The 22,646-nt window shown below is 41.5% G+C and overlaps 1 protein-coding gene across 1 annotated transcript; it reads left to right on the top strand.

The window, feature by feature from the left end:
- The first annotated feature begins 1,072 nt into the window (after nt 1–1,072).
- LOC124679175 (peroxidase 2-like) lies at nt 1,073–2,144 on the top strand. The gene is made up of 2 exons (XM_047214981.1): nt 1,073–1,291; nt 1,380–2,144. Exons 1-2 carry the CDS (start codon nt 1,073–1,075, stop codon nt 2,142–2,144), a joined length of 984 nt encoding a protein of 327 aa, XP_047070937.1.
- Nucleotides 2,145–22,646: the final 20,502 nt, after the last annotated feature.

The following is a 22,646-nucleotide window of genomic DNA, read 5'->3' as shown; positions in this document are numbered from 1 at the left end:
CGAGGCTGCACCGTCGCGGACGTGAAGCACGTGTGCCGGCGCACATCGTGCTCCACCTCGAACCACAAGTCCCAGTTGGGACTTGCGTCGTCGTACGCGGGGTCCTGCTGGAGGTCCGCCGGCAGCTGAGTGCGGCGCCTCCGGATCTCGGCGAAGCGGGCGTGGCCGGAGCCCAGGATGGGCGGCACCGGAACCCGATCTGGGCTCTGGTGCCAGCCGTGGGGGAGGTGCACGTCCCCCCACGGCATTGGGACGCCGGCGTCCCAGAACATTTGCGCCACCGCTACGGTGACGTAGATCCGGTTGCCTCTGGGAGGCGGCGGCGGCCCTATGGCGAACACCGGCGGCGCGACTTGCCTGCTGCTGCCGGCCTCGTGGTCGTTGGCGGATGGCTCGAACTCGCGCTTCGGGGCCATGGCGGCGCGGAAGCTCTAGCCCGCGCGTGCGTGTGGCCGGAGTGGAGAGTGGGGACTGGATAGGGACAGTCCCCCTCCCCCAGTCCACATTTAATAGGACTGGGGCACCGACAGCTGGGTCAGCCACGCGGACCAGACGGACAGCGAGGACGCCGCGTGCCATTCACGGCCACGCAAATCTGGATTTGGGCCGGATTTGCGTCGTTCCGGACGCCGCGGCCATCCGCATTTGCGGTGCGTCGCCGCGTTGGGCCGGTTTTTTGTCCGGCTCGACCCATCCGGACGCGTGGACGCAGGATGGGTCGCTCCGTTGGATGCCATAAAACCCCACTCTTCCCGGACTCCCAGGCCGGATAGATGTGGATATTCCACATGCATGCCTGCATCACTATCCGTTCAATACTCCTCGTAGTCAGCGCTCCGGAGTTCAGATCAGATGCTTGCATGTTCCCCGCACCCCTAGAGAACATGAGTTTCCTAATTAAGTAATGCAGGACAAGACAAACCCTGCCAATTCTTCTAACCAAGTCATCCCCCAACCGGGTGTACAAATAGACGTGCAGAGCTGCTGCATCTTCACACCTCAACCACACTCAAGTTTCCACTTCCAGTCTCGTGCTTGCCAAGCGGTTAGATCAAGTGCATCGAGCTCAAAGATGGCAAGCAGGGTTGCGATCTTGGTGTCGTGTGCGCTGCTCCTGGCGGCGACATGGCAGGGTGCGGCGGCGGCGCCTCGGCTGCGGGTCGGGTACTACCAAAAGAAGTGCCCGGCGGCGGAGTATATCGTCAAGGGGGTCGTCGGCAAGGCCCTCCAACAGAACCCCGGTCTCGGCGCCGGCATCATCCGCATGGCATTCCACGACTGCTTCGTCCAGGTACGTGCTCCTAATGGCTTGCTCATGCATGTGCTGTAAAACATCGAACACGTGCTTGACGTTGCCCATGTATGCATGCGCATTGCAGGGCTGTGACGCGTCGGTGCTGCTGGACCCGACGGCGGCGAACCCTCGGCCGGAGAAGCTCGGCGCGCCCAACTTCCCCAGCCTGCGCGGCTTCGAGGTGATCGACGACGCTAAGGCGGCGCTCGAGAGGTTCTGCCCAGGCGTCGTCTCCTGCGCCGACGTCATCGCGTTCGCGGCCCGCGACTCCGCCTACTTCCTCAGCAACTACCGCATCAACTACCAAATTCCGTCGGGACGGTTCGACGGGAGCATCTCGCTCGAGAGCGACACGTTGGCCTTCCTTCCCCCGCCATTCTTCAACCACTCGCAGCTCGTCGACAGCTTCAAGGCCAAGAACATGAACGAGGACGACCTCGTGGTGCTCTCCGGCGCGCACTCCATCGGCGTCTCGCACTGCTCCTCCTTCACCGACCGCCTCCCCCCGAACCCCTCCACCATCAACCCCGCTCTCTCCGCCCTGCTGCAGAGCAAGTGCCCGGTGAGCCCAAATTTCACCAACGACCCCACCGTGGATCAGGACATGGTGACACCAAACCTTTTGGACAACCAGTACTACAAGAACATACGGAAGCGCAATGTTCTCTTCACCTCTGACGCAGCGCTGGTAACATCGCCCCTGTCGGCGAGGAAGGTGTATCAGAACGCTTTGTTCCCCGAGGTGTGGGAAAAGAAGTTCGCCAGGGCGATGGTCAAGATGTCAGCTATCGAGCTCAAGACCGCTGCCAACGGCGAGATCAGAAAGAATTGCAGGGTCGTCAACAATTAGGTTTGCTGGGTGATCACGAATCTGCAGTTACATTTGAATGTGTGTGCACTCACTGTGTCCTTATAATTCATTCGTTGTATTTAATTTGCTATTAGTTTCCTTGCGGCATGCTGTTTCACTTATATTGGTGCATTCAGCTGATCATGTTGTAATGCTATATTCATAGGGTTGTGTTTTTGTAATAGGTGACACGTGACTGAATAAATTTTTCATTTTTGGCTTGGCCAGTAAAATATAATTTTGCGATCCAATGTACTACGTATGTGGGCGCCTCTGGGTAAACATTCACAAAAATACGAATATAAATTTCATCTTAGACATAATCTTTCCCAAGCTTAGAACTTTGCAAGAACCAAACCCAAGAAAATTACAAAAGAAAAGAGAAAATGTAGTTATCAAAAGAGAGTGTGAGAAGTGGTTACTCGCAAAGCTTAGTTAAAAATAATTGTAATACACTTTTACCGTTGAGGCATAAATAACCTCTCTTTCAATGGATAAGAGTTTTTCTTTTGCTTCAATGAATATTACTTGATGTAGTCCGGTGGTCTCCTTCATCTTGAACCTAGTAGAAACAAAACTACAAAGCAAAGAAATATTTTTGTGCTTTTGGAATTTTCCAATTTGTATTTTCCTTTTGAGGCACAAAGGGTTAGCTTACAAGTGATGGAATTTTGAGTCTCGCAAGGTATGATCACCCCCCCCCTAAGCACCATGATTAACTCAACAAACTAAGTTCAAGAGGTGCCCCTCTTAGATTTGGATGAAGTGCATGTGAGATGAAATGTGGAACACGAGTGTGCACCATCCAATGTGATTTAAAGAGAACTCACTTATGGTGAGAAACTCGCTACTACAAAGAAATGATTAAGACGAATGGTTCAAGTTGGAAGGTTTCACCAACTACTTGTTGAAGATCATCGAACTGAAACAATCAAATGGCACCATGCCGCACACGACTTTGCAAGGCTCAGGTCCCTGCGAAGATAACACACAAAGTAAAAACAAATGATTCGGTGCACGAATGGAGTTCGTTCAGCGAACCAAGGAAAGAAAATAAGAAAGAACGCATAAAGTACTATAGAGCATTATAGGCTAGGGAGTTTCTAAGATAGTCAAAGTACATGAAAGTACAAACGAATACGGAAATTCAATTCGGCTCTTGGTCATATGCTCCCTCCACCCAAAAAAACATATTTTTAATTGTCAAAAATCTTTAACAAATTTTTTTTGCACGTACATCTCGACAATCTATGTGCGTTCATGCAGTTTCACGAAAAACCGATATTTTTTGTGGTCGAGGTAAAAAAGACAAAAAAAATTCACAAAAAGCTTTATTTTTAGCACTAAATTTTGTCTTTTTTACACAGCTCAAACTACAAGTTGATTTTTCATTGAAAAACTTTGTGCGTACGTAGCATGTCAAGATTTATACGTGAAATTTTCGCTTGGAATTTTTTAACACTCAAAATGTATAAAAGTTGTAGTTCAAACTAAAGGGAGCATATGCACCCAGGAGCCAAAACACCACTCCCGAACGAATAGTTATAAGGTAACCCACTGACCTCAGTATGTTACAATAAAATGATGAATGAACTAATTTAGGGAGAAGACCTTTGACACATAGTACGAAACACAATATGATCAATGAACTAAACATTATCTTTTGAAGGTTAGTCCCAAGGAAACTCTAATAGGAAAATCATGGTAAATAAAAAATGCCAATGCATCATTAATGCAACTAAACTCAAAACACAAGACCAAGAAAGATATCTACGAACTTCCTGGTTTCCTCCTAGTAAACGATATCTTTAAAGCCATGTAGCTAGGCTTGGTTGCTCCATACTTTATCCACCTGAATCCCAAGGGATGTCGACCCGAGGGGTAATGATACTTACCTCCGGCCAAAGTTTAAAGCATCTTGTAGCAAAGTTTGGTCGGAGCCGAACTCGCTTACGGTGCATTAGCATCATGTAAATGAATATATTCTCACTCTCAAGCCGGGGTTGATGTACCATGTGTGGTAAGAATGTCTCCTCGTCTAGCTGTAACGAAAGAGTTAGGAATTTATGCATGAATATTAAACTTTTACCTTGGTTACTATTATAGGTGAACACTATATAGTACTCTTCTGCAAATGGGAAATATGCATCATCCACAAACGCATTTGCAGTGTACCATTCGGGTCCCTTCATACTAGTACCGCAAGAATCCTAGCAAGGCTCTATCTCTAGTTCATCATAATTAAGACTCCCAAAATAGTATCTAGGCAGAAGTACTTCTCAGAACAATAACCATCGATTTGCGAAATAAGAACATCACTAAAGTAAGAGGCCTGATAAACAAACATAGTATCTTCTATCTCTAAATAGCAAACCCCCACTACTTGATTTTTCTGCACATGCAAGCACTCCACATCATCACACCTCCACGTCACGTGTTTTTCCACGTCACAGCAAATAGGGAGCGATCGGTTGCATGTCTTCCTGTTTATAGATGCTCTTCCTCTAATAGCTCGCTTCCGTGACCATTGAGCCCAGCCCAACACTGTTTGTCTGTTGGAACCAGCCCAACACTGTTTGTCTTCTCCATCGACTTCTCTTCTCTAGCGACCGACTCCAGCATTGATGCCTCACGCTCCCTCTTCCCCATCAATTCCACAACGGCGCATTCTCTTCATATTCTCCATGATTTCCGGAGGAAACTAATGGAGGCACTGGACTTCCTCCTTTCCCACTTCCTCTTCCACCCATCCCTATATCTCCCTCAACGCATGCTCTTCCCAGACTCCGATCCACTCTTCCTTGAGCAAAGATAAAACTATGGATCTACTCGATTGGCAGACCCTGCATCCTGCCGTTCAACATCACAACGATATGTTATGTGCAGGTGGTGGTCGACCATACCACACTGGCCTCTTCGCCGGGCGGCTTAGAAAATTTACTCCTCCGATCAGTATATATCATAGCTTATGAGATTTCATTAAGGTGCAGATTTGTTTATTAATCCCATATCTCTCCACAGGTACATACGTTCTTCCTATTTTATTTGATCATTTACCAGATTCCGTTTATCTGCAATAGATTATTTCGTTCGTACACTGTATATGCACTTTTTGATAGGATAGCTGAGCGCTTTAGTATGCTGCTTTATTTGAGTTGGTATATGCAGGGAAAGGTAGCGATCCCTCAGCAAGTCCCCTCTCATCCTGACAATGCATGAGCACGGCCAGGTATCTAGATTCTTAGTAAGTGTATGTTTTTGTTTTTAGGTACGCATATTGGTTACAGATACACCAAATGAAAGAAATCATATGGGACCGAAGCATCTCCCTCTCAAGCCTCTCTCGATGTGTGTTTGCAGGCAGACATACGTTCTAAGGATTCATTACAGATTACATTTTTTCCTCAGTTTTTAGCCTATATTTCCAAATACATGTATAGAAAAAAATCAAGTTGTTCATGCAGCAAAAGGCTCAGTTAGTTCACTTTCCGTATTTCACGAGTCTTGGATATTTTAATATATGTTTTCCTTTCTTTGAATACAGAGTTAAGTGGAATCTGTAACTCAAGTATTGATGTGCCCACACCTAAAAAATATGTGTTCTGACCTTTCATCTATTCTCTTCTATCTGTTATTTGTTTCATGCTTTAGCAGATCACATGGCAACAATTGTCAATGCACTACTTTGTTGCTTATCTTGAAATATTCTAATTCAACAAGGTAAGGCAATGCTTTAAATAGAGATTGAGACTATTATGTTTTAGTGTCCGTGTCTTCCATTTGCGAGATGCTAATGCTTACCGTGTGAGGTGAATATGGTATCAAATCACATAGACATATGTTGATGTTGTAAGTTTGTACACCATTTGTGCTTCGGTTTTGTTTCACGAGTCATGCACTTAATTAGGCTCTTTAAAATGCAAATATTTAATTATAGGTAGATGAATATACATTGGACTGGAAGGGAGTGATGAATGCATATGATGTGGTCAGTCAGAGATAATTACACATCTCCCCATGTATAATACTACTCTAATTCATCTTACGTATCGTTTATTTCCATATTTTCATCCGTTGTTCAGGATCTTTGTTGTTAGACCATTATAGGTTAACTGTTAGTGTCTACCAATGATAAAATCTGATAAGACTTTATTTTTTTCACATGTAACAGGAGTGTCTACGTCAAAATCATTTCTGTTGTATGTTTCTACACAGTGGCGGAGACAAAGCATTTGAGACCCGGGTGCATAAGGGGTAGGGATGGCAATGGGTACCCATCACCCGTGTACCCGGTGGGTAAAAACCCAATAAAAATACGGGTATGGGATAAGAAATTACCCATGGGTATACAAATGGGAAAATATTGTACCCATTGGGTAGCGCGGGGATGGGTATGGGATGGTAGAACCCATGCCTGTGTACCCACGTACCCGCTTAATATGTTGACATGTGGGGTTTTATATAATATCGTAATAATATCCTAACGTGCCAAAAAAATCCAAAATATGATCACACTAATAACTCCTCCATAATCTCAGGAAACTATTGTTTGACACAGTATCCCATGATTACCGCATAGAGTTATGGTAAGCTCTAAGCCTAGTAGGCTACGTTACGTATCTAGCCCAGCCAGATCCCAGAACCAGAGTCCCAGATCGATCTCCTCCTCTCGACCTCTCCCGGAAACAAGAAACACGAGGCCGCCGCCAGGGTCATCGCGAGGCCATCGCTAGGGTCAGCGTGAGGCCATCGCTAGGGTCAGACCGCCGCCCCCTCCAGCTTGGTGGCCTCCTCCAAAACTGACCATCGTTTCTTTGGTGAGGTTTTACTTTCCTGTATCATTTTATGAATATGCTGATGCATGCATGGGTGAGATAAAATAAAGGTTGCCAGGGTGTTGATTTTCCTGATTGTTGCACACGATCAGTACTCAATAGTCAATTCCACGTTTCTCCATTATCGGCTGCCGCCAAGTGCCCAAGCACAAGAATAGCTTCAAGTTTTGCTAGCTAGCTAATTCACATGCTATTGGCCCTCATATACACATACTATTCAGGACGTACATGCGTTGCATGGATTTAGCGGCGCCGCTGTCTAACTAATTGCTCATTAGAGTACTGATGGATACATACGTACATGCAGGTCCGTAAGAAAATTGCATCGTTCGCACTTGGCAACGACCATGTGTATATGATTGACAGCCAGTATGAAAAGATTAAGTTGATTAACATTTATTTGAGGCTTATTTTTTTCTTCCTTTTGGCCATATATTGTTGTCGACAAGTATATTGTCAACAATTTGATATGTTTTAAACCCGGGTATTTTTTACCAGCGGGTACCCATTTATCCTACCGGGTGATGGGTATGGGAAAAATTTGTACCCGTCAACGGGTATGGGTACGGGTGACGGGTGAGATTGAAGGAGATGGGTACGGGTATGGGTGGCTCCACCCGCACCCATACCCTGCGGGTGCCATCCCTAATAAGGGGTGCCTCAACACATAAAAACAAATTTAGGGGGTGCATTATTGGTGAAAAAATGGTGTTTAACAAAGGATTTTGATTTCTACCGGGGTTATGTGCACCCTGCTACCTAAAGGTAGATCCGCCACTGTTTCTACATAAAGAGGAAGATGACAAAGGAGAACATATGTATATCCAAAAATATTCACTAAATTGTGTCCATTTGAAACGTTGAGTAAAACAATAAAATGGTTCTCTATTTTTTTCTTTGATACGAACATCAAACACTCAAATTATATATGGCAATCACTAGGAAAATGCACCATGTACTTAGTAAAATATTATTTCTTTACCTCTTATCTCTGCAACAAATGACATTTTCATTTCACTATTTCTCTAAGCATATACTTATATATTTCCGCAGCAACGCGCGGGGTGTCATCTAGTTTGTAATATGCTACTCATTGTCAAACTCTCCTTCTTGGTGTTCCACCTCTTTGTCTCATGATTGCTGAAAATGGTTATTTTTGGGCACTACAGATTTACGCTCTTTACTCATTATCACCACTGCATTCTCACTAAGATGTTTTTCACAATATTCGTCAATAAACGGAAAGTACATGATAAATTTTACTATAAGCTCACTATCTCTCTACTCATTGTAGTTTTTTTAGAGTAGATCTTGGGCACCTTGATAATCCAAATACTCAAAGACTTCATCATTAGTGTAAGATTCTAGGAGTTCTTTAAAAGTATAAGAACATTGAAAGATAAAGTGTCCAACTGACATACAATTACTACAAGTTACATGATATGAACCACAAAATGGTTGTGCACATTCGATCATCCAACTATACACATTTAGTAAGTTCATACCATCGGCAGTATTGAGTTCGTTGTGGTGTACATCTTCATATTCTTCCTTCCTTGAGTCATGCAAAAGGTTAGGTTCTTTCCATGGTGGTTGATACTCATAAAAAGTTATCACTAATGCATTATCATGAAAGTTATCTTGAGAAAAAAATATAAGATGCACCGCACCTTAAGGCATGATGGCAAATACTTTATTTTCTAAATTTATGTTTCTCATACGGGCTAGAAACTCACCAGCACCAGTAAAAATCACAAACTCTAAAACCGCAATACTAGGATGGCATTCTAAATCATCACTAGTATAAGTTGCTAGTATGGTATAAGTTGTACTTACATTGATAGTTAAGGTGATCTTTGGATCCACTGTCTTTGCATTGTGAATTATAAGAGGTACATAGCATGGATGAATAAACATTCACCAACATCATCCATTCTTTTAATATCCTATGTCTCTTCATTTTACTTTCCATACTCTCATTGATCGTTGAAACGACGAGATGTCGCCTAGAGGGGGGGCGAATAGGCATTTAATTTTTTTTCTTCGATTTGGCTTGCAAGAACGCAGAATTAAAATAATGTTTATTTTACAAGCAGAAAACCTAAATAAGCTAGGCTCAACTAAGTGCACCATCAACAAGTTAAGCTAGGCAAGATAGCACAAGATATATATAGCACAAGTGATAAGCACGATGGCTATCACAAGAAAGTAAACCCGGGTATAGATATAACCGACGCAGAGACAAAGATATATTTTCTTGTTCCCTTACACAAAGTAAGGTACGTCACGTTGGAGAGATGTGGGTTACCACAAAGCCTCCTTCTTTTCCGAGCCAATTCCACAAAGGACAAAAGCCATTTCCTTATGGCTAGCTTTTCTCCACTACGGAGATGGAAAGCTCCACAAGCACTTCACTAAGTCCACAAAGAAGAAGCCCTTGCCTCTTCACAATATTAAACGAAGAAGTCACCGGATCACCAACCGCGCGCCTAGCTAACTAGGAGGTCATCCTCCAAGAGTAAAAAATCTCACGGTCTCTCACTCAAACTAATCATAACGTATATCTCAACACTATGCAATGCAAAGATGCAAATCAAGAACACCATGGAAAGTGCTCAAATCCTTGTCTCTCAAATCACACCGAAGCAACAAATGTCATGGGGGGGGGGGGCTAGAGAGGAAGAACAATGGTGGAGGTCCACCAACGGCTCCACGATCTGGTTTTTGCTATGGCTGCTGCTGCAATGTTGTCATGCTCCTACATGCTATGTTGTTCTAGCTGCTACTGTTGTACCTGTGCTCCTCGCTGTTCCATGTTGTTCTACTGTTATTGCTATAGTCATGCTCATATCTGTGTTACTGCTGCTGCTGTGGTGCTCCTAGCAATGCCATGTTGTTCTAGTTGCTATCCTGCTCTAGCCTATGCTTGTGTTCTTGCTATTACTGATGTTGTGGCCCTTGTGCAAAACCTCATGAGCATGCTGTGATGCTCATGGCTTGCCATGCTACTCCAGCCACTACTGCTGCTACTTGTATGTCATGTGTATTCATATTTTCTACCCCTGGCTTGATTACTGTAAGTAATCCTTGCTTTATGCAAGAACCAGTGCCACTGGTGTGTTGCTCCTTGAGCTCTGATTCATGGTAAAGCTCTACTGAGCTAGGTTGTTGGCTAGTTGTCTCCATTCCTTGATGGTGTGCTTCTGGATACAATTATAAATGATGAATTTATATATGTGTATTTATCTGTTATGGCTTGCAGTGATTACTGCTTATCTCAGTGGCTTTGGATGATCATGTGATCATCAGGGCTTCCTGTTGGCTTATACACATGTATGCATTCATCTTATATGCTGATGTTGCTTGTATATCTAGCTCCTCACCAAGTACTGGTGGTTACTGTTGCTTGTGAAAGCAATACTGTTGGCTGTTTGATTGATTTGATGCACTTGGTTGCATCTGTGTGAGCTATTTCAATTACCTGTACTTGTCAGTGAAGCTTTGCTTCCTATTTTTGATAAACAGACATGTCTACTTGATGCAATAGTGATCATGTGCATCCTGTGCAATAACTGGATGGAAACCAACATGTGTTGGCACCTCCTGTGATGTTTGAACTCCTTGGAGTGTGATACGTCTCCGACGTATCGATAATTTCTTATGTTCCATGCTACATTATTGATGATATCTACATATTTTATGCACATTATATGTCGTATTTACGAATTTTCTGGAACTAACCTATTAACAAGATGCCGAAGAGCCGATTCTGTGTTTCTCGCTGTTTTTGGTTTCAGAAATCCTAGTAAGGAAATATTCTCGGAATTGGATGAAATCAACGCCCAGGTTCCTATTTTGCCCGAAAGCATCCAGAACACCCGAGAGTCGCCAGAGAGGGGCCACGTGGGGCCCACACATGGTGGCGGCGCGGCCCAGGCCCTGGCCGCGCCGTCCTAGTGTCTGGTGGCCCCAGACCCCCTCTGACCTTGCCCTTTCGCCTATTTAAAGCCTCCGTCGTGAAACCCCCAGTACCGAGATCAAGCCACGATACGGAAAACCTTCCAGAGACGCCGCCGCCGCGAATCCCATCTCGGTGGATTCAGGAGATCGCCTCCGGCACCCGGCCGGAGAGGGGATTCATCTCCCGGAGGACTCTTCATCGCCATGATCGCCTCCGGAGTGATGAGTGAGTAGTTCACCCCTGGACTATGGGTCCATAGCAGTAGCTAGATGGTCGTCTTCTCCTCATGTGCTTCATTGTTGGATCTTGTGAGCTGCCTAACATGATCAAGATCATCTATCCGTAATACTATATGTTGTGTTTGTCGAGATCCGATGGATAGAGAATACTATGTTATGATGATTATCAATCTATTACTTATGTGTTGTTTATGATCTTGCATGCTCTCCGTTATTAGTAGAGGCTCTGGCCAAGTTTTTGCTCTTAACTCCAAGAGGGAGTATTTATGCTCGATAGTGGGTTCATGCCTTCATTGATACCTGGGACAGTGACAGAAAGTTCTAAGGTTGTGATGTGATGTTGCCACTAGGGATAAAACATTGATGCTATGTCTAAGGATGTAGTTGTTGATTACATTACGCACCATACTTAATGCAATTGTCTGTTGCTTTGCAACTTAATACTGAATGGGGTTCGGATGATAACCCGAAGGTGGACTTTTTAGGCATAGATGCGGTTGGATGGCGGTCTATGTACTTTGTCGTAATGCCCAATTAAATCTCACTATATTTATCATATCATGTATATGCATTGTTATGCCCTTTTCTATTTGTCAATTGCCCGACTGTAATTTGTTCACCCAACATGCTTTTATCTTATGGGAGAGACACCTCTAGTGAACTGTGGACCCCGGTCCTATTCTTTACATCGCATACAATCTACTGCAATTGTTCTTTACTTTTCTTCGCAAACAATCATCTTCCACACAATACGGTTAATCCTTTGTTACAGCAAGCCGGTGAGATTGACAACCTCACTTGTTTCGTTGGGGCAAAGTACTTTGGTTGTGTTGTGCAGGTTCCACGTTGGCGCCGGAATCCCTGGTGTTGCGCCGCATCACATTTCGCCACCATCAACCTTCAACGTGTTTCTTGGCTCCTCCTGGTTCGATTAAGCCTTGGTTTCTTTCTGAGGAAAAACTTGCCACTGTGCACATCATACCTTCCTCTTGGGGTTCCCAACGGACGTGTACATTTACGCGCATCAAGCCTGTTTTCTGGCGCCGTTGCCGGGGAGATCAAGACACGCTGCAAGGGGAGTCTCCACTTCTCAATCTCTTTACTTTGTTTTTGTCTTGCTTTATTTTAGTGACTACTTTGTTTGCTGCACTTAAACAAAACACAAAAAAATTAGTTGCTAGTTTTACTTTATTTACTGTCTTGCTCTCTATATCAAAAACACAAAAAAAATTAGTTACTTGCATTTACTTTATCTAGTTTGCTTTATTTACAGTTGCTAAAATGAATACCCCTGAAAATACTAAGTTGTGTGACTTCACAAACACAAATAATAATGATTTCCTATGCACACCTATTGCTCCACCTGCTACTACAGCAGAATTCTTTGAAATTAAACCTGCTTTACTGAACCTTGTTATGAGAGATCAATTTTCTGGTGTTAGTTCTGATGATGCTGCTGCCCATCTCAATAATTTTGTTGAACTTTGTGAAATGCAAAAATATAAGGATGTAGATGGTGATATTATTAAATTGAAATTGTTTCCTTTCTCATTAAGAGAAAGAGCTAAAGATTGGTTGCTATCTTTGCCTAGGAATAGTATTGATTTATGGACTAAATGTAAGGATGCTTTTATTGGTAGATATTATCCTCCCGCTAAAATTATATCTTTGAGAAGTAGCATAATGAATTTTAAGCAATTAGATACTGAACATGTTGCTCAAGCATGGGAGAGAATGAAATCTTTGGTAAAGAATTGCCCAACCCATGGACTGACTACTTGGATGATCATCCAAACCTTCTATGCAGGACTAAATTTTTCTTCGCGAAATTTATTGGATTCAGCTGCTTGGAGGTACCTTTATGTCCATCACTTTGGGGGCGGCAACAAAACTTCTTGATGATATGATGATAAATTACTCTGAATGGCACACGGAAAGAGCTCCACAAGGTAAGAAGGTAAATTCTGTTGAAGAAACCTCTTCCTTGAGTGATAAGATCGATGTGATTATGTCTATGCTTGTGAATGGTAGATCTAATGTTGATCCAAATAATGTTCCTTTAGCTTCATTGGTTGCTCAAGAAGAAAATGTTGATGTGAATTTCATTAAAAATAATAATTTCAACAACAATGCTTATAGGAACAACTCTGGTAATAATTATAGGCCATATCCTGTTAGTGGTAATGATTATGGCAATTCTTATGGTAGATATGAGGAAAAGATGCTAGAAATTGAAAGATCCACTAAAAAATTTATGCAATCACAATATGAGCAAAATCAATTGTTTACTAAAACTATGAATGAACAATCTACCTTGTTGAAAAATATAGGAAATCAACTTGAAAACTTGAATAGGGAGGTTTCTGGTCTGCAAATTAAAATTTCAAATGCTGAAACCCGAATCTCATACATGTCCGCATCACAATCCTCTTTAATTAATAAAATGGCTGCTAAACCTGATGATATTGATAATAAGATTAATACTACAGCAAATGCCATCCAAGTTAGAATTAATGAGAATATAAGATTAATGGCTGAATTGCGTGCTAGGTGGGATAGAGAAGAAAATGAAAAACTAGCTAAAGAGAATAATGTAGCTAAAGTTTGGACTATTACCACCGTTAGTAATGATAATGATTCACATGTTGCTGCACCTCCTACTATCAATGGTAAAATAATTGGTGTTGGCAATGTTTCTACTCCTAGTGCAAAGCGTACAAAACTGCCTGAAATTGCTGAAACTGCTGAAACTGCTTGTGATAAAACTGCTGAAATTTTTTCCAACCTTGGGAACAATGATCCCATTGCTGTAGCTCATAATGATTTAGATTTTGATGATTGCCACATCTCTGAAGTTATAAAGTTCTTACAAAAACTTGCTAAAAGTCCTAATGCTAGTGCTATAAATTTAGCCTTTACAAAACATATTACAAATGCTCTCATAAAAGCTAGAGAAGAGAAACTAAAACTTGAAACTTCTATTCCTAGAAAGTTAGAAGATGGTTGGGAGCCCATCATTAAAATGAAATTCAATGACTTTGAATGTATGCTTTATGTGATCTTGGTGCAAGTATTTCACGTTATGCCTAAAAAGATTTATGATATGCTTGACTTGCCACCATTGAAGAATTGTTATTTGGATGTTAATCTTGCCGATAATGTTAAAAAGAAACCTTTGGGGAGGATTGATAATGTGCGCATTACGGTTAACAATAACCTTGTCCCCGTTGATTTTGTTGTCTTGGATATTGAATGCAATGCATCTTGTCCTATTGTGTTGGGAAGACCTTTTCTTCGAACCGTTGGTGCTGTTATTGATATGAGGGAAGGTAATATTAAATATCAATTTCCTCTCAAGAAAGGTATGGAACACTTCCCTAGAAAGAGAATTAAGTTGCCTTTTGATTCTATTATTAGAACAAGTTATGAAGTTGATGCTTCTACTCTTGATGTTACTTGATTTGCACTTTCTGCGCCTAGCTGAAAGGCGTTAAAGAAAAGTGCTTATGGGAGACAACCCATGTTTTTACTACAGCAATTTTTGTTTTTGTTGAGTCTTGGAAGTTGTTTACTACTGTAGCAACCTCTCCTTCTCATGTTTTTGTGCCAAGTAAAGTTTCTATGTTAAAGTTGATGTTATATTTGGGATCGCTACGCAGAAACAGCATTGCTGTCTGTCACGAATTCTGGCACAAGTCTCTGTAGAAAATTCGAAAAAATCTGCCAATTTACGAGCGTGATCCTCAGATATGTACGCAACTTTCATTAGTTTTGAGTTTTTCCATTTGAGCAAGTCTGGTGCCATTTTAAAATTCGTCTCTACGAACTGTTCTGTTTTTGACAGATTCTGCCTTTTATTTCGCATTGCCGTATTTGCTATATTGAATGAATTTCTTTGATCCACTAATGTCCAGTAGCTTTGTGCAATGTCCAGAAGTGTAAAGAATGATTCTGTCACCTCTGAATATGTGAATTATTAATTGTGCACTAACCCTCTAATGAGTTTGCTTGAAGTTTGGTGTGAAGGAAGTTTTCAAGGGTCAAGAGAGGAGTATGATATACTATGATCAAGAGGAGTGAAAGCTCTAAGCTTGGGGATGCCCCGTGGTTCACCCCTGCATATTTTAAGAAGACTCAAGCGTCTAAGCTTGGGGATGACCAAGGCATCCCCTTCTTCATCGACAACATCATCAGGTTCCTCCCCTGAAACTATATTTTTATTCAATCACATCTTGTGTTCTTTACTTGGAGCGTCGGTTTGTTTTTGTTTTTGTTTTTGTTTGAACAAAATGGATCCTAGCATTCACTTTGTGGGAGAGACACGCTCCGCTGTTGCATATGGACAAATATGTCCTTTGGCTTTACTCATAATGTTCAAGGCGAAGTTTCTTCTTCGTTAAATTGTTATATGGTTGGAATTTGAAAATGCTACATGTAGTAATTCTAAAATGTCTTGGATAATGTGATACTTGGCAATTGTTGTGCTCATGTTTAAGCTCTTGCATCATATACTTTGCACCCATTAATGAAGAAATACATAGAGCATGCTAAAATTTGGTTTGCATATTTGGTCTCTCTAAGGTCTAGATATTTCTAGTATTGAGTTTTGAACAACAAGGAAGACGGTGTAGAGTCTTATAATGTTTACAATATGTCTTTTATGTGAGTTTTGCTGCACCGGTTCATCCTTGAGTTTGCTTCAAATAACCTTGCTAGCCTAAACCTTGTATCGAGAGGGAATATTTCTCATGCATCCAAAATCCTTGAGCCAACCACTATGCCATTTGTGTCCACCATAACTACCTACTACATGGTATTTCTCCGCCATTCCAAAGTAAATTGCTTGAGTGCTACCTTTAAAATTCCATCATTCACCTTTGCAATATATAGCTCATGGGACAAAATAGCCTTAAAAACTATTGTGGTATTGAATATGTACTTATGCACTTTATCTCTTATTAAGTTGCTTGTTGTGCGATAACCATGCTTCTGGGGACGCCATCAACTTTATCTTTGTTGGATATCATGTGAGATGCTATGCATGTTCGTCTTGTCTGAAGTAGTGGATTTCATGATCAAATGGTTTGAGTATGCATATGTTAGAGAAGAACATTGGACCGCTAACTAAAGCCATGTATCATGGTGGAAGTTTCAGTTTGGACATATATCCTCAATCTCATATGAGAATAATAATTGTTGTTACATGCTTATGCATAAAAGAGGAGTCCATTATCTGTTGTCCATGTTGTCCCGGTATGGATGTCTAAGTTGAGAATAATCAAAAGCGAGAAATCCAAAATGCGAGCTTTCTCCTTAGACCTTTGTACGAGGCGGCATGGAGGTACCCCTTTGTGACACTTGGTTGAAACATATGTTATGCGATGAGAATCCGTGTTTTCCGAGATAGTAGGACAAGGTGCGGGCACTATTGGTACTCTATGCATGAGACATGCAACTTGTAAGATATAATTTACATAACTCATATGCTTTATTACTACCATTGACAAAATTGTTTCATGTTTTCAAAATAAAAGCTCTAGCACAAATATAGCAATCGATGCTTTCCTCTTTGAAGGACCTTTCTTTTACTTTTATTTTTGAGTCAGTTTACCTATCTCTCTCCACCTTAAGAAGCAAACACTTGTGTGAACTGTGCATTGATTCCTACATACTTGCATATTGCACTTGTTATATTACTTTATATTGACAACTATCCATGAGATATACATGTTATAAGTTGAAAGCAACCGCTGAAACTTAATCTTCCTTTGTGTTGCTTCAATACCTTTACTTTGATTTATTGCTTTATGAGTTAACTCTTATGCAAGACTTATTGATGCTTGTCTTGAAGTACTATTCATGAAAAGTCTTTGCTTTATGATTCAGCTTGTTTACTCATGTCATTACCATTGTTTTGATCGCTGCATTCATTACATATGTTTACAAATAGTATGATCAAGATTATGATGGCATGTCACTTCAGAAATTATCTTTGTTATCGTTTTACCTGCTCGGGACGAGCAGAACTAAGCTTGGGGATGCTGATACGTCTCCGACGTATCGATAATTTCTTATGTTCCATGCTACATTATTGATGATATCTACATGTTTTATGCACATTATATGTCGTATTTACGCATTTTCTGGAACTAACCTATTAACAAGATGCCGAAGAGCCAGTTGTCATTTTTCTGCTGTTTTTGGTTTCAGAAATCCTAGTAAGGAAATATTCTCGGAATTGGACGAAACTTTCGCCCAGGGTCCTATTTTTGCACGAAGCTTCCAGAAGACCGAAGAGTCAACGAAGTGGGGCCACGAGGCAGCCAGGGGACAGGGCGGCGCGGCCCAAGCCCTGGCCGCGCGGCCCTACCCCCTGGGCACCTCGTGTGGCCCCCTGACCTACCCTTCCGCCTACTTAAAGTCTCCGTCGCGAAACCCCCAGTACCGAGAGCCACGATACGGAAAACCTTCCAGAGACGCCGCCGCCGCGAATCCCATCTCGGGGGATTCGAGAGATCGCCTCCGGCACCCTGCCGGAGAGGGGATTCATCTCCCGGAGGACTCTTCATCGCCATGATCGCCTCCGGAGTGATGAGTGAGTAGTTCACCCCTGGACTATGGGTCCATAGCAGTAGCTAGATGGTCGTCTTCTCCTCATGTGCTTCATTGTTGGATCTTGTGAGCTGCCTAAGATGATCAAGATCATCTATATGTAATACTATATGTTGTGTTTGTCGGGATCCGATGGATAGAGAATACTATGTTATGATGATTATCAATCTATTACTTATGTGTTGTTTATGATCTTGCATGCTCTCCGTTATTAGTAGAGGCTCGGCCAAGTTTTTGCTCTTAACTCCAAGAGGGAGTATTTATGCTCGATAGTGGGTTCATGCCTTCATTGATACCAGGACGGTGACATAAAGTTCTAAGGTTGTGATGTGCTTGTTGCCACTAGGGATAAAACATTGATGCTATGTCTAAGGATGTAGTTGTTGATTACATTACGCACCATACTTAATGCAATTGTCTGTTGCTTTGCAACTTAATACTGAATGGGGTTCGGATGATAACCTGAAGGTGGAATTTTTAGGCATAGATGCAGTTGGATGGCGGTCTATGTACTTTGTCGTAATGCCCAATTAAATCTCAGTATATTTATCATATCATGTATATGCATTGTTATGCCCTTTTCTATTTGTCAATCGCCCGACTGTAATTTGTTCACCCAACATGCTTTTATCTTATGGGAGAGACACCTCTAGTGAACTGTGGACCCCAGTCCTATTCTTTACATCGCATACAATCTACTGCAATTGTTCTTTACTGTTTTCTTCGCAAACAATCATCTTCCACACAATACGGTTAATCCTTTGTTACAGCAAGCCGGTGAGATTGACAACCTCACTGTTTCGTTGGGGCAAAGTACTTTGGTTGTGTTGTGCAGGTTCCACGTTGGCGCCGGAATCCCCGGTGTTGCGCCGCATCACATTTCGCCACCATCAACCTTCAACGTGCTTCTTGGCTCCTCCTGGTTCGATTAAACCTTGGTTTCTTTCTGAGGGAAAACTTGCCACTGTGCGCATCATACCTTCCTCTTGGGGTTCCCAACGGACGTGTACATTTACGCGCATCAGAGTGATGATATGCTTCTCTAGTTGGCTTTTGTGTGTGGCTAGGTAGTTGTTGTGACCCTAGCAGAGCTTGTCCTGCTAGTTATGGTTGCTCCTACCATTTCTGTATGCTTCTGTGCAATATTACTAGTAGTTTATTCAAGTGCTTCCAGTATATTTGATGTTGAAATGAAAATGGACATTTAAATGTCCAAAATCTGATGGTATAGCTAGCTATAGGGTGCTAGGTGAGTCTGGTTGGCTAGATAGGGTTCAAATCCATGCTGGATTTCTTTGGTTATGTCAGTTATAATTATGTTGACTTAATCAGTGTTCCCTTGGATGAATTCCTACTGGCTTATCCCTTATTTTGCTTGCACCATATGGTTGGATGCCAAATGATGATACAAACAGGGTAGCTCATCCTATGGCTTGTGTGGCTTATGCATAAGCTTGATTTGTATGAGCAAAACAGTGCTTGCTCATGATTCTTGGGTATACCTCACTCTAGCTCCTAGAATATGTGTTGATGTAGTGGTTTTGCTTCTGATCGATGGCTTAAGCTTGCCCTGCTCCTCCTGGCTAGCTTGTGATGATTTACCTCATCTTGTGCTTGCTCTACAGCAAACAGTCCTTGGTGGAACTGTCCTGGATAGTTTTGCTGGCTGTGTGTTCTTGCTGTTCTTGTGTTCTTACCCTTTGGAACTGCTGTCGATGAACAGCTAGGGTTTGCTTCTGAAAAGATTTTATACCCCCTTCTCCTTGCTTCCATGGTCGACAGCACCACCTGGTCACTTTGGTGACTCCCCTGGCTTGTGTGTGCTGTTGGGCATGCAACATGCCTTGTGAGCTGCTTGGTTGTTCCATGGTTGGAACTTGGGCTTTGGCATTGTTCAGCTCGGCTGGTTTGGTATTATCCATCCAGAATTCTTATTTCATTGACTAACCTGCCAAGTGGCTTTGCCACTTGGCCTAACTTGCATTTCTTGTTTCTTGTGTTTGTATGCAGGGACCAAATGGATGCTCAAGAGGATCTCAATCAAGTGTTGATCAAGAAATTCTGGAAGATTTGCTTATGTAGTTTAGCATTCTATAATTATTTGTAATTTTCTTTTTCTTTTTCATTTATTCAATTTCGTAATGTGTTGTAATATTTATAATTCAAATGGATATTGTAAATGACAATGTATCTTGTGTGTTAATCAATAAAGCTCAAGTTTTCCCTAATGAGCTTTTAATATATGTTCCATTCTTTTATATTCATGATTTTCCAATTGTTTAATGAATTATCTATTATTTGAATTATAATATGCCTAATTGATGTTTGAATTTGAAATTCAAACCTAGCTTGTTTGAATTCAATCATGCTACTTAAGTTGAAAGGTGGATTGTTCCCCTCTCTTCTCAAAAACCCTGAGTTAAGATAAATGAGGTCCAAGTTTATCGCACTCTCGAAACCCTAACCCTATCTGGTGTCGAGAGAGAAACTTGTCCCCCCTAAGATGCAGTTTTTCAATAAAGCGCGAAATTTTCCCATATTTTACGATGCAACGCACATCCCTTTCTAAAATCTACCCCTCGTTCGTCTCGAATCCTGGGATATTACAGCTCACTTGACTATTATCTCTTTTAAGTTGCAGTGGACAAATAGTAATTCTTCAATGATCTATGAGGATGCAAAATAATAATATGAGTAAGATAAGCATTCATATGGGCATCACATCCTAATATAGAGATGATGCAACACATATTTCTTATAATCCACAAGAAAGGGAAAACTCCATGCAATCTTGTATTACGAATCAACAGAGCATATAAATAACTACTTTAACATGATGTTTGAATATCAAATATGTTACCTTGAACAAACAAGATCATCACTACTGTCACGTGATGAACATAGCACATGCATTCACTTTATCCTTAGTGGGGTAGCAAAAGAAAAGGCAAAGCCACAATAGATCATGAATTTATTGCCACTATCCAATCACTAAAACCATGGTAGTTCATCTGATACACACATCACCCCACACACGCTCTTGCATAGATGTTGGATCAGAATAAATACTTAAGAATGGGGTACATAATATGCATCTATCAGTACATCTTACATATAATACGATTAGATCTCATAGCAAAATATGGCCATAATCATGTGAGGCGGTTCATATGACACTAAGAACTATGAAGAACATGAGAGAAATAGATCAAGATACTGCCACAAACCTGTAGTCCAGAGGTGGACTACTCTCCCTTGATCATGGTGATGATGAATACGTTGGAGAAGGTGGAGATCCCTCCGGAGGTGATCCTGGTGGAGTCCCCCCAATCTTCTCTCCTGCAGCCTCCATTTTGTGTTTCTGTCTTCCGTCGGTGCTCTACTCCCAAGAACTCTTCGGGGCGATATATATAGTCATTTTTAGGTCATAATACGTCGGTGGGAGAAAATATCACGCGGTTTCGATGATCGACGGCCGTAAGAGGCTAGGTGGCGCGCCCTACCTTGTTGGGCGCGCCACCTATGCTCTTTCGGGCCTCAGGCCTCTCTAGGTGTGTCCAGGGTCCAGGGTGCTTCTCCCGATGAAAAAGTGATGCTCCAAACATCTCAAATCAATTTGACTCCATATAGATCGATGAAAGTGAAAAATACATAAAATAGGATTTTCCTGTTTTGCAGAGTTATAAACCAAATAAAGGAGATCATTGGTAAATCCTCATAAATCAATTTAAACATGGTATTATCATCATATACTAAACCATGAAAGCGCGCGTTGCCGCGCCCGTCCATCATCAGTAAAGAAATCTATAAATATTTGAAAAAACCATGGAATTATAGATATTTGGTAAAATTTGGAGCCAGTTACTAAATCACTAGTAGAAAAACGCTCATCTGTACCGGTTCCATAGGGGCATTAGTACCGGTTGAGCAACCGGTACTAATTATCCGGCACTAAAGGCCCCCCCTTTCGTACCGGTTGCTTACGAACCGGTACTAAAGGTGCCTCCACGTGGGCACGGAGGAACCCGTGGGGCTGGAGACCTTTGGTACCGGTTCGTAACACGAACTGGTATTAAAGCCTATTTTGTTTAATTTTTTTTTCCATTTTTTCTACTAATTATTTTTCACACCCTTTTTTTTCACGGCCTCTTTTTTTTTAATTTTTTCAGAATTACTAGTATTTCCGTTAGTCTCTAACTACACTTAATCTCTAGTCAAATTACTTACCCGTAGTCAAACTTCCCGGTCGGTCACCCATCCTCACACTACTCCCGCACTAGCACGCTTAACTTTCAAGTTCCATCCCGTTCCACTTCCAAGTGCTTCGCGCGCATGTATGTGATAATAGTATCATATCAATCCTATTAACATGTTGGTCGATGTCACACTTTTTATCGTTTGAATTCCAAATAATTGTTTTAATAAATAAAAGTAATGATGTAATAATAATGTTGAATAAATAAATAAAATTAACTTTTTTAATTTTTATTATTTTTAATTATTTTTAAAAAATTTAATATTTTTTGCAAAACCTAAAACTTGAAAAATTGAAAATCTTATAATTTGATAAAAGTAATAGTAATATGTTAGGACTCAAAAAATCTTACAATTAATATTTTAATTTAATAAAAATAAAAATATATAAAATTTTAAATTTCTGGAAAAAAACTAAAATCTTCCTGCTTTCATATTTTCATTTGGAATTTTGAGAATCTAAAAATTGGCTAACCGGGTAAACCCAGGTGAATTCGGATGTAACTTTTTCCCTGGATATTTTTGATATATTATACGTATTTTTTCGACGTCGTATGCAAAAGTTATTGCGGTTTTACCATTTTTCAAAACTTTTTTGCAA

This window comes from Lolium rigidum, chromosome 7 (genome assembly GCF_022539505.1).
Source record: "Lolium rigidum isolate FL_2022 chromosome 7, APGP_CSIRO_Lrig_0.1, whole genome shotgun sequence".
Lineage (NCBI taxonomy): Eukaryota > Viridiplantae > Streptophyta > Magnoliopsida > Poales > Poaceae > Lolium > Lolium rigidum.
Note: the sequence above shows the minus strand (reverse complement) of the source record. Positions and strands in the feature narration are given on the sequence as shown.